This window comes from Pipra filicauda, unplaced genomic scaffold, assembly GCF_003945595.2.
Source record: "Pipra filicauda isolate LSUMZ 115617 unplaced genomic scaffold, ASM394559v2 scaffold28_size6257848_pilon, whole genome shotgun sequence".
Taxonomy (NCBI): Eukaryota; Metazoa; Chordata; class Aves; order Passeriformes; family Pipridae; genus Pipra; species Pipra filicauda.
The window spans coordinates 1,060,221-1,073,104 of record NW_024104409.1 but is presented as its reverse complement, the minus strand read 5'-3'; the positions used below and the strand labels follow the sequence as shown (position 1 = coordinate 1,073,104).

At 38.5% G+C, this 12,884-nt stretch overlaps 1 protein-coding gene across 2 annotated transcripts in view; it reads right to left on the bottom strand.

The window, feature by feature from the left end:
• CAB39L (calcium binding protein 39 like) overlaps window positions 1-12,884 on the bottom strand; it is a 61,531-nt gene that overhangs the window by 10,089 nt on the left and 38,558 nt on the right. For both annotated transcript variants that reach the window (XM_027721383.2, XM_027721382.2), the window contains 2 exons: window positions 8,886-9,004; window positions 3,276-3,444 (listed from right to left, as the gene is read on the bottom strand). In XM_027721383.2, coding sequence (XP_027577184.1) covers window positions 3,276-3,444; window positions 8,886-9,004 — 288 coding nt within the window. The remainder of the gene's footprint in view (window positions 1-3,275; window positions 3,445-8,885; window positions 9,005-12,884) is intronic.

Below are 12,884 nucleotides of genomic sequence, written 5' to 3'. Positions count from 1 at the left end.
AATGCTAACAGAATCAATATAAAACTATTCTAATACTCTTTTTTTTTATTCCTGTTTCCCTCCCACCTTTTCTTATGTTCATTGGTCACAGTGCACAATACTTATGCTAAACCAGGTTAGAGGAAAGGAAGAAAGTAAACTAACCCTTTATGGAGGGATGAGCTATGGTCTCCAAGCCAAAAGTGACCTACATGCTACCTCATAGCTGGAAACTATGCTAAGCTGGATCAACTGCTATTGCTCATCTCTAAGAATACAACAAGGAAGACTCAAATTCAACTGCCATATATAATAACTAATATATTTTGTTATTTAATAATGAAAGCTAGTCACCAATCTAAGTTAGACATCCAGGCTCCCTCCCCCTCCAGGCTTCCTCTCCCTCCCTTCCCTCCCCAGGGAAGCAGACTCAGGTAGATGGGATGAATCCCTTCTGCAGATCTTTTTCTGCCCAAAGTTGGCTTACTGACACAAAGTAGTAGCAGACCTTTCAGACAGCTGGATGGGATGCCTCCCATGCTAAAAGGCCAACTAATTCAAATTTAAATTAAAAGGAACCTCTCCCACAGAATGGGAATGCTGGTGCTCAACAACAGAATCTCTTTACTGGATGAATAGCTATGAAACGGAGTGGCCAATGAGAGGCATTTAAGTATGATTTTGATCTTATTGCTTCTTTTCAAACTGACCACAATAAATGCCTGATGAAGTCCATTCAAGTTGGTATTTTTTTTTGTGAATCAGTTTCTGCTCTCTTTTTCATCCTATTTTCCTTGGTTTCCATCCCCAGTCACAGACTGAAGTTGACGAAGAACTCAAGTAGATTCACAGACACATCCTCATAAATAAAAAAAAATCTTTACATACTAATCCTTTAATTTATTTTTACCATCAATTATAAGAGGGAAGCAGAGCCCTACAAAACCCAGTGCATGTTTTTAGTACATTCCTTTATTTAGCAGGACTGCAATGATAGCAGTTTTCAAGGCTGAGTGAAACGTGAATCACAAGCTTTTATGCAGGGCACTTAGGAGGCAAGTACGACATCCTTCAACAGGGGGCACAAATGGAATATAATACAAAATGAGTTTTTCACAGAAAATTACAAGAAAGCCTGGAGCGGCAGTATTCAGTCAGCGCTCTTTCCAACTGCTGCTTGCACCCTCCACAGCCAACTTGTATCTCTAAACACACACGTTTTCCTCTGCATTTTTAACAATTCTGTTTTCTCTCTGCAGTGCACCTGGCTGAATTTAATTAAGAAGTACATCTCCAGATCATAAAAAATTTCAATACTTCCCTACTATAAATATCCTCAGATTTTAATGCATATTTAATTAAGCCCTCCTCTGGTGCACAGACCATCCAAGGCTTTCAGCTCTGAATCAGACGCCTCGATGGCAACACTACAAACCCAACATGGGGGCAACAGAACCCAAAACATGAGTTCAGTAATCCAGTCAACAAGCAATCATAGCACTTATTTTTCTGGTATTAGAAATGAGGTAGCTCCATATATCATGACTCAATCGCTTCCATATCACTTCTTGCTGTTCCAGCTGTTCAGAGTAACAGACAAATAGGAGATGAGTAGCTGGTTTATTTCCAGAATTGACCATGTATCAGGTGCTAAGAGGAAATTTCAAAAAAAAACCCAAAACAATGCAGTTTATACATTTCCCCCAAGCATTTTAAAAGGCAGTTTCTGACCTATGTCTGAGGATGAATTGCCCTCATACTCCTCTCTTTCCAGTGTATGTGAGGATGTAGAATTCTATTTTTAAATCCTGCTAAAAATACACTCAGTTCACAGAGGACAGAAGAACTTTCCACAGCTGCAGATCCATGAACAATCAATCCCTCTTTTTTGGGAGGAGGGTTGTAGCAGTTTGCAGTCTTTGCCACAGCTTAACTGACCCTTGTCCCCATTCTGCCTCCTGTTTGGGGTGAAGACTGTCCATCACCAACAACACACTCCACTGTCAAGTTCAAGGCAGGACCCAGAGAAAAGATGCAAATCTCTTCTGTCAAGCTGCGAACTGAGTCCAGGAGCACTTTTGCTTACCACAGACAAATATTCCTCTGAGCATAGGGTAAAATGCCACAAACAGAAGACTTAAATATCTCAGTTATGTTGCATTTTTATAGAGTCCTACACTGTACTATTACTTGTCTGTGCTTCCAGCTAGTTTGATTTTTGTAAGATTTACCTAATGGACACCACAACATTGAAACTTAAAATAAGGGAAAGATGCTGCTATTGATTAGCTGGTGGTGTGAATTGGTAATCCTGCTCAAGTCATTACTGAAGAATGCAAAAAAGACAGGTTTCAGTATACGTGTAATCACTGAGCTGAAGTCTAACAATCCTTACAGTTATTCCAAAGGTCTATCTAATCATGTTTCTAATTACCTTTATAAAGAAAGAATAAACAATGTGTTTCTATGACAGCAAGGAGCTCAGTGATAGAAGGAAAAAGGAGTTACATATATATTTAGAAGTGTATTTAACTAAAAAGAATTTTCCCCAGCTTTCTTAAATTGTTTTTCAGAAATAAATAATTCTTCTCTGTACATTAAGCCCATGGCACCAAATTTTGCTCAAAGACTATACTAGTCCCTTAGGGAATGAGGATGGTCACATACAAACTCCAAGAAATTTGGCAGGTTTAACCCAACTTTGTTTTTAATACAAAACAGACTCTATACAGAGTCTATGCAGTTCTTCCACCTACTCAGCTTTTAGCAGTACGGTCCTTACACTGAATCGTGGGTCACAAAAGTGAGACTATGAATACATTGTAAAATAATCAGCAGGCATAGCATTAATCTAGACCTAACTGCTGAACTCAGAAGGGACAGCAAAAATTACAAGGATTTCAAAAGTTACTTTTAAACGATGCCTTCTGTTGTGGTTGGGGTCACAATGGGCAGTGGTTTTGTCTCCAGGGGAAGGTAGGGAAAGAAAAAGGTCATGCACTTTACAGGAACCGTATGTAACATGTGATTAATTTGAGTTTTAAACAGCTGCATGAAAGACCTTGGGTTATCAAGATGAAGAACGTTAATTAAATACGTGTTTACATTTGTCTAAAGGTTCTTTGCAGACTTGATCACTGTTGTGAATCCTGTTACAATCAGACCAAGAATTAATTACATCCTTTACTGAACGATAAAAAAGCCACTCAGTTCAAAGCAACACAACACTCAGTGATGACTACTGATGGAGTACCATTTTTAACACAACATTATGGTGCAGGTATTGAATCATTTACCTTGAATGTAGCAAAGGCATCAGAAGCAATATCAAATGTTGACATTTCCACATATTTAAAAAAGTCTCGGAACTGTTCTGAAAAGAGTATGATTTTGGCCAAGGGTTCATGTCGGATACACTCTCTCAGCATAATTCCACAACGTAAGGCAATATTTGGGGATTCATACCTGAAGAATGAAAAGAAACAGAAAATATCGAAACACAGAAGAACAAAGATAAACAGACACTTTTCTCGCAACAGGGAACTTCATAGCATAAAGAACACACGTGCCAGAGGGTACACAACACACAGAGGGCAGCTCCCAGCCACAGCACTGTACCCAGCTTCAGGACCTCAGCCCAAAGCCAAGGAGCAGATGGCTGCCACAATTTTTCATCACAAACCTCTCTCTTCCCAAGCCAAAACACATTTTGGTGTAAATTTATTTTACACCTCCTCTCTGCAGAAAGACTGTGGGGAGTGTGTAATGTTTCAACAGAGCTCCTTCACCCTTTCAGATTTATGAAAAAGCAAAGCCCATACAATATAACAATCTCCCTTTTCAGATTTAATTCTGAGCTCCTCATCTTATCCAAGAAAAATGTAACACCTCATGGCCATCCATCACCTCCCACTGCTCTTCTGGAGGACATTCCTCTAGAGTATTAATGAGGAAGGTAAGAAGAGTCTATCAAGGCAGTCTACACAGGATTAAGCTTTTGGCAGCTCTGGAGATTTTTTTTTGCAGTTTATGTGGAATTCTTCTCAACCCCTCCTCTGCAGAGGCTATGACTTTGTTCAGGACACAAGTACACAAGTTCCTCAGTTTATAATCCTGTTATGGCACAGGCACTGCAAAAGCCAGGAGCCAGCACACATCTCGATCGTGGGAGAGGAAGGGAAGGGGGAGGCAATTCATATCTTCTTCTGTTTCTATAAAGTCTTGATTTCTTTAAAGCTGAAATTAATCTGAAACAAAACTGTTAGAAATACATTTAAAAAAAAATTGAAGGATTAAATCCAACAGTCAAGAAAGACTTAAAATGAACTTCTTCCAGTAATCTTTGGTCATGTGAAACTGGTGAAGTCCAAGGGGACAGAAAGCATGCTTCGTTTCAATAAACCGGTTATACTATATCAGAACTGTGTATTATCACCCAGAGCTTATCAGCATCATTTTTCCTTTGCACAATTAATTCCTATCACTAGGCCAAAAGAAATTTAAAAAAAAAAGGAAGAAAAACACAAAATGCCATCTGTGCTGTGAGTGGGCCCTCAAATTTACCACCAGTTTGCAATTTAAAAGAATGGTAGCGTTTTCCAAGCATACCAGAGCTGCATACTTCAACCTAGTATCAACAATAGTTGGCTTGATGAAAAATGAATTGCTATTCAGAACAGGCAAATGAAACTTCCCACCCTCAAGGAAATGCAGGCACTCCAACCCCTGTTTGTTTTGGTTTGGGGACATTTGCAAACTTGAATTTATAACTCTTTAGACAACGGAAATTCACTGATATATCCCATTGAGGCATCAACTCCATTAACAGGAATACTAATTTTCAAGGAAAAAAGAGGCAGAGCTGCTCCTAGGAGTGCAGCCAGGAAAATATTTAGTAGTTGGCTAATGAATATTTTGGTTGGAATAAAAGCAAATTACATTGTTTCCAACACAATAACTTTTAAAAACATTAAGTATCAACAGAATCATTCTTAGTCAAATGCTCCATTATCTGGAAGTGGGTTATGGACCTTTGGCTGTTCATATAAGCAAGGAAAGTTGGGTTTGGCTCCTGAAATATGCCTGGAAGAAGTTTACAGGCTGCCCAGTCATAACTAGCATGTTCTCTGCACCCACACTTACATGCAAAGCCACCAGGCAGGAACGATAGAAATGTTTTTCAAAATCACTTCTAATGAGCAATTAGTGCTCTATGTTGATGTTTTTCCACAGCAGAAAAAAAACCATTGAGTTCTTCTCTGTTTGGATGAACTTACAACCTAAAGAAACCCTCACTCAGTGACTACTGGGGGCAACTAGACAATGAAACAATGGACTTGAAATATTTCAAAACACTTGCAGTGGAGGTTGAAAGAGGCAAGACAGAGCAGAGACGGATCTCAGTGTAAAGGGAATCATTCTTGCATGGTTAGTGCAGAAGACAGTACAAGGTGAGGAGCTCTAACAGGAGATTAGGAAGGCATCAAGCCTGGGAGACACCAGGTCTTAACAAACATATATTCTGATCAGATTTGACATTAACTTGTACAGCCTGGATAATCTAGTATATCCAAGGATAAACTCAAGGGGTATTCTGCAACCTCAGCCAATATACCATTAAAGCTTTAACTGCACTGTGATATGAAGAGGTCATCACAACACACATTGGAGCAGTGTCTAGGTTTGAGATAGCATGTGGCTTGATATATATATTCACAAAAGGACTTATAAATTTGTCACTAGAGAAAAACAATGCAAGTCCCATAAACAAAGTCCTTAACAGTCACTGTATGGGAGAGAAAAATATTCTAAATTGCAAGGGACCAGAGTTATTTCTGGGCTAATGCAATATGCTGATGCCAGAGAAAAAAACTGGCCCAAATACATCTGGTTCTCTATATGCACCAGACATTCTACTCATTTGAAATCCTACTCATAAAACAAAGCCTGCACACACAGGAAATAAGATACTATTAAACCAAGTCCTCCTGCAGCAGGAAGGTCAAATAACCTACCAAAATGAAAGAAAGTAAAAAAAAAAAAGTAGGGAACTATGTACTGTATGTCTTCTGAAGCCAAGAAGCTGGAAGGAAGCAGGCAACAAATAAAACGAAGCCTAAAAGGTAAGAACAGTTATCTAAAGCTGGCACTGCCGCTGCAGTATTAGGCAGGAAATACTGGGTGTGATCTCTGATTCAGGATCCTTCTCGCATTAAGCCACAAAAATGCAACCTTTTGCTGTTGGGAACTGTTATGGGGCAGAGGAAACTTTGCATCCAACAGAAATAAAACTATGAGAAGCCTTCACAATAGTCCTGGGCCATTTCTTCTACAGTCATGATAGAGACAGGTTTTTTTTTTCTCTCCAGGTAATGTCATGATGTCATGTAACAAAAAGGGAATGGTACAAGTCAGCCAAATCCACTTTCCTTTAAGCAGATTCTGATTTCCTGTATTTCATTTAACATTGGATAAATATATATTTATCTAATTAGATAAATATATTTTATCTAATATAAACAATATAATGCATTTAGCATTAAATAAATATGAAAACATCTTCAAGTTACATTTTTAAGTGGTGGTGTCTAACACAAAGTGTGTGTTTCCCAGTTCCCACTGCACACAAGCATTGCACACTGTGGGCATGCAGCAAGTTGTGCATTCAGGGCCTGCCCTTGCTGTAGGCACATAATTCAAGAATCATTTTTAGACAGTCCCAGCAGCAGGACACAGGCAGATAAGGCATCATCATGTTTGACATCACTACGTTGTTCTGCAGTAGCTGCTCAGGCACTACTGTCAGGGCTGGACAGGACTGATTTCTGGACTTCTGCTGATGAATTCAACAGCACTTTCTAACAAGACACTCCAGAAATGGCAATTCTGATACAATGCAGTGCTGCAGAGAGCTAGTCAAGAAATCACGAACCAGGAGCCTGAGGACCAAACTAACACTGACATGCTGCTGCATGCATCAGGGATCTCCAAAAAAGCACCTAAATGATGCCTTTTAAATACATTCACTGAGACAGGTCACTTGCAGTAAAATGTCCATCAGCAGCACATATGCATAACATAAAAACTTTACTATCATCTTAATGTTGTTGGTTGTTACAGATGCCAAAGAAAATCTGGGTCGTGACCTAAAAATATTTTTTATCTTTAAATAAAGCTCATACATATGGTAGCAATACATGCACAACATGCAAAACCAAAATGAGTGAAAAACTGAAAAAGCAAAGACAGAGAAAAGGGAAAAAAATTATTGAATCTATATATGAAATTGAAGTTGTAACAATGATGGAGAGAATTATCATTACTGTCCCAAAACAACTACTTTGAGGTTTATATAAATGGTGAATTTTAATGAACTAATGAAACCAAAATCCATTTTAACTAGCTTACTTGTTTTTTTTTCTGAGCAAGCCAGTGTTTAGTAACTCAAAACAAGTCAAGAGTTTCAACACTGAAGCTAAATCACAACAAATCACTATACTTGTAAGAGCAAGACCCAGCTCAGCCCAGACACTTGCATGGGCTACCACCACTCTGCCCTGCCAGGAAGGCAGCAACCAAGAGCTTTGCCACCACACTCAACCACAAGTTCACTGTTCTTGAGATCCATGATAGTGACTAGTTCTCTCAGTTACTTTTCCCTTACTCAGCTGTGCCGGAATGTGGCCGCTTCCAAAGGAAACACATTTTAGAGGATTCCTGTGCTTATCCTTCTCCTGGCTGTGGTCTGCCCCTGAGAGAGGGGGGAGGCTGGCTGAAGGAAATTTTACCCTTGGGGCTGCAGCCTTGTCATGCACAATCCTTAGATGATGCTAAAGTATTTTCCTGGCTATGAAGCAAATGGTAAAAATGCAAATCCTTAATCTCAAGAGCAAGAAAGACACTTCAAAAAAAATAATTCTCTTAAGAACTATTAGTTTAAAAGGTTTTGAATGGCTGCTACCAGTGTGACCATAGAGCTACTATGAGAGTTCACACTGTTTCAAATTGAGCAGCTAATAAATGCACTTATTTCCACATCAGTTATTTAATCCAAATGACATATATTCTCTTTTCCTTAGGGAAAAATAAACGAAATCCCAAAGTCAAAAGAAAATTGAGCAGAAAACAGTAGACTTCAAGAGCTGGAAAAGCAAAACTGGTTACTGAACAAAAGGTGCTTTTAGTCAAAAGTAAAGGGGACAAAAAACTCGTGTTTTAGGTCAACACTTGCGCACTCCTGAATACAACTACAGCTGATGTCCTCTCCACACAGGAATCTACTCCCTCTCCTTGGCCAAGTTATCCTGGGAACTACCAGGTTCTGAGTCCCCAAGGTTAAAAGACCAAAAAAAAAAAAATTTAATGCTGAAAGTTGTGGAGTTAATTACAGAATTAATTAACAACTTAAACTGAAGTTCACTTGTGGCCACAAGTATTGTGTGCGAAGTCTGTCCCACAGGCACAACTACTCTTTTAATGCATTTTTGCTTCTCTCTGTTCTACCACACAGTGGTCCAGTTTGACTCTAGTTATTTACAGACACTCCTGCTGGTCACTCTTGCAATGCAAAAATGTCTAAATGAAACTCAGCATTCGTCAACAATGCTACACAAGAGTTTAGGGCAAGAACTGAAGTACACATTACATGGGGAGCAGTCAAAAACAATCAGCACATAATTATTTCAACACGAAGTCTGGTAAAGAAATAATGGTCAAATAAAACAATCCAGTCAATAAAAAGTATACAGTTACATAGAAAGTCAATATGAAAGAAACAAAACAAGAAATCTAGAACAAGACCTGAAAATCTTTTTTAAAAAAAAACTAAAAGTGAGAAAGTAGATCAACTGCAATGCTGGCATGTTCCAAGCAATACTCTTTAATGGAAATAAAATTAAAGCACCTACCCTTTTAGAAGCATGAATAGGATATGTGGATGGGCACTAATGTAATCCACTGTAGGGCTGCATGTGCCAATTTGTCTTCTCAAGATGTTGTTAAATATCTGGGAAACATCCTTTTTGCCCTGTTAAAAAAGCAAAATATATCTTCGCTTCAAAAAACATGGACAAATGACCATTTACTATAATATCTATGTAAAGTAGAAATGAAATTGCAAACAGAACAAGTTAGCTTCAGGTATCTTTGGGCTCTTCACAGTCTCACCACCTCATATTTGTTGTTTCTTCAATGCCACAAGAAGGTTTCCTTTGTCGGGGGCTCTGAAGACAATGATCACCCCTCTCCCATTTACATCTTTCTTTTTCTAAGTGAGGATATGCATTCCTCTTATTCTGTAAAGCAAGTCCCTGGCTATTTTAAATAGCAACACTGAAACACCATAAAAGTAAGCCACTACCCTGAGTCAAACATGCTTTTGCAGTGTGTACTATTGCTCCCGTAGCCTCCAAATTTAAGTTGTCAAGCTAGTACTAATACACTGCCCCACTGCCTTGACCCACAAGGCTAAAGCTTTGCATTAGTTAAATGCAAACAATACCAAGTGTGATTGGGTTTCTGAAAATCAGGGTTCAATTTAAACTGTGCTCACTATTACACCATGAAAAATTAAATAATTACTACCAATAAAATGGCTGCCTCATATATATGCCTCTGCTTTAGTCATAACTAAGATCTTTCACTTTGTCTTAATTTCCTCCTGTATACACATACCTACATAATCACATTTTGTCTTCAAATGCTTCCCTGTGCAAACAGTTTTTTAGAAAGTCTTTTCAAATTATGTTCCATTCAACCACAAGTTTTGCCAATACATCTTGCATTAGAAATCCTCTTCCTCTCCCATCACTTTCCCCCCCTGGCCACAGCAGACAAATTGATGAGTGAAATTAAGGGAGGGGAGAGACTGCTGCACTAATGACCAGCAACCAAGGCACTGAGTCAACAGTAGGTCACTATGCACAGGGCAAGATAAAGCAAAAGGTTACTTGTAATCTGTACATGCTCATTGATCTGTCTTGGGAGGACAAACATTCCTTGGCAGAGAACTTATTGAATGTTTGAAGCCAAGGAGCAGATAGTTTCACACAGAGGAGAATTCCCTGGTTTCACCTCTACAAATAAATCACTGCTGAAAACCACAAAATATTCTGCTTTTCCAGCCCATCTGGCTTGGAGACTCAGAGATTTGGGGACTCTGGGAATTAAACAGGAGAATCAAATCAGAGCAGGCCAGGCCATCTGCCTTTATCTGCAACACTTTTTTTTGACCCTTGGACAGCCTTTCAAATTAGGTTAATTCTGTATAAAGTCATCCCATTCTCCCCCATCTTTAAGACATTCTTATTGTATGCCTGGAATCCTGTGATCCCCAGTGGCTTCAGCAGGTACTCCAAGAGGAAACCAATCCAGATAAAGAAGGGCTGTTGAAAGAGTGAGGTAAAGATGGCCAAAAATTTAGCAATCCTCTCTGCTATGTCAAATTTTATATTAGTTACTTAATATTGGGTGCATTGCAGCTTTATATGCAATAGCAGAGAGGAGACAAGATAAATAGATAGATATAGATATATATGTATGCAATTATATCTCATTTTCTAGAGATCCAGGAAGACGAAAGCCAGAGTTGATCTCCCTGGCTTCTCCAGGAGGGAGTAGAGGCAGATAGGAGGGAACCAGGACAGACTTCCCTCACCACCATATATGAAAATTGTAGGAATACTTTTGAAATGCTTCTTACTTGGATCTGCAATTCAGTTTTGCCTTATAATGAAATATATATGGCCACTGAAGCACAAGATAAGGCAGCATGAAGAGAAAGTGCCTAGACATGAACAAGAAAAACTGCCAAGGATGTGTCATATAAATAACAAATTGTATGATACCTATCCCTTAACTTAGCTCCCATTTCAAGGTAAAGTAAGGAAAAGATTCTAACATAACCAGTACCAGGCTTGCAGCTATTTACTGCCTATTTTAGAGGCTATACAGCTTGTGAGCCTTTAGGCTTACACGCAGTTAGTAACATCTACATTTTTAGTTGACTTTTTCAGCGTGTACACTTTCCCCAGTTCTTCAAAGTTCAACAATAAATTTAGTATTTTAAGTTTCCAAAAATTCAGTCTGATTTTGATTCTGAGCTCCCGCCCAAACCCAACTTTAGCGCTTCTTAACAATATCATCACCAAAATGATACCATGTTTCTTGAGTGGCAGAAGCAATAAAGCTGTGTTTTCTATGGATGTGTGATGGATGTGTGTGAGTCTCCCCTACACAGTCTTTGAAAACACATCTTCAAAAGGAAGTACAGCTGTGAAAAACTGGGATCCAAGTGGGCAACAGGGTTACTGAGGAGTAGACAGGGAGTCATGATAAAACAAAGTAACCTACAGAAACATTATTTCCTTTGGAAATCCGGTATTCAAGTAATTTATGATTTTGCCTTCTACCATTATGTACAGATCAAAAAAATAATTTGCATGTTATAGAGTGATGAAATTGCTTGTTAAACAAAGAAACCAAAATACCAGCTGTGGCCACCATAATAACAAAATGGAAGCAGAAGAGTTCATAAACTGGAAAAGTCAGTGGGGATATGAACACAAAGCAGCACATACTCTTACTATCCTCTTGTTCGATGGCATTTTGTTTCTAGTGTTTTGCCAAAAGAGTATGTATAACAGCTTTGCTAAATGGTTAGAAAAGTTTTATCATGGGAAAATCTATTTTGCAACTAGAATTATTGAAATTGTAATAACAGTAATTCAGCAACAGATTAGGTATTTCATTCAGTGCTTTCATTTAAGGACTGTGCGTTCAATATGTCCATACAGAATTTTTTTTTTCTGACAGAAGCAATACAGACTGTCATGTAATTTAAAAAATGCAGTAGTGTCCCTTCTGTGCTGACAGTATCTTCCCCTCCCCCATCTCCTTTTTTCTTAAAAAGTTTTTAGGGGTTTGGGTTGATGGGTTTTGAGTATTTTTGCAATTATGACACAACAGTAACCAGAGGTGTCAAGGAAAAGACAAAGGAAAAGTTCTCAATAAATTCTAGTATTAAAAAAACCCTCCTAAACTTGAGACTTGAGAAAAGAGAGAGAGAACTCTACTAACAACACTTTCAAAAATTAATACAATATAAACAAATAAGTCCTTGAATCCTAGCTTTACTGGGCGTGGGGGGAAGAAGGGGGAAAAAGAAAACATAAGTCTTCCATTGTTCCTCCCTTCCATTCATGTACAAAACGGAAAGAAAATCATTTCAATATAAGGAGAAAAAACTTCCACAAGAAAGTGACTCCCACAAAAGGGGGGTTCTGAGAGCATCAGAAGATCTCTCTGAGAAACTTATTTATTAATTCAGTGTCTGCCTATAGGTTGGGTACTGCTCCTGCTTCAGAGCTCAGTGGTGGACGTTTGGCTCTTGGGAGCTGGGGATTTCTCCCTGGTGCTCGGACACCTGCAACAATTCACTAGCAGCCAGGAGCCACATAAATCACAGAACTCATAACAGCAGTCCCTGGGGGACACTATCCCGGCTGACTGTAGACCACAGGAATATTACAATGAATTGACAAAGTTTCTTCCCAGTCCCTACCAGTCAAATATCAGTTAAAAGGGTTTATATCTATGCTGAATTACTGCAGTCTTTTCCACTATAACTCCTCTTTTTCTTACTTATAAGCAAACGTAGTTGTCTTAGCAGTTGTCTACTACATTTTTGATATTAACAACAAAGCTGGTAAGAAGTTCCACAAAATATATAATTATATATATATATTTATATATATAAAATTAAATGATATATATAGAGAGATTCAGATTAATCCTTCTAAAAAAGTTATATTCCTTTCTTCTTTTAATCCAAACAATTAAGTGAGGGCCACCCAATTTACCCTGCTGTGAGTTTTTAACAGATTTTTCAACTCCTTTCCTCTCAACTA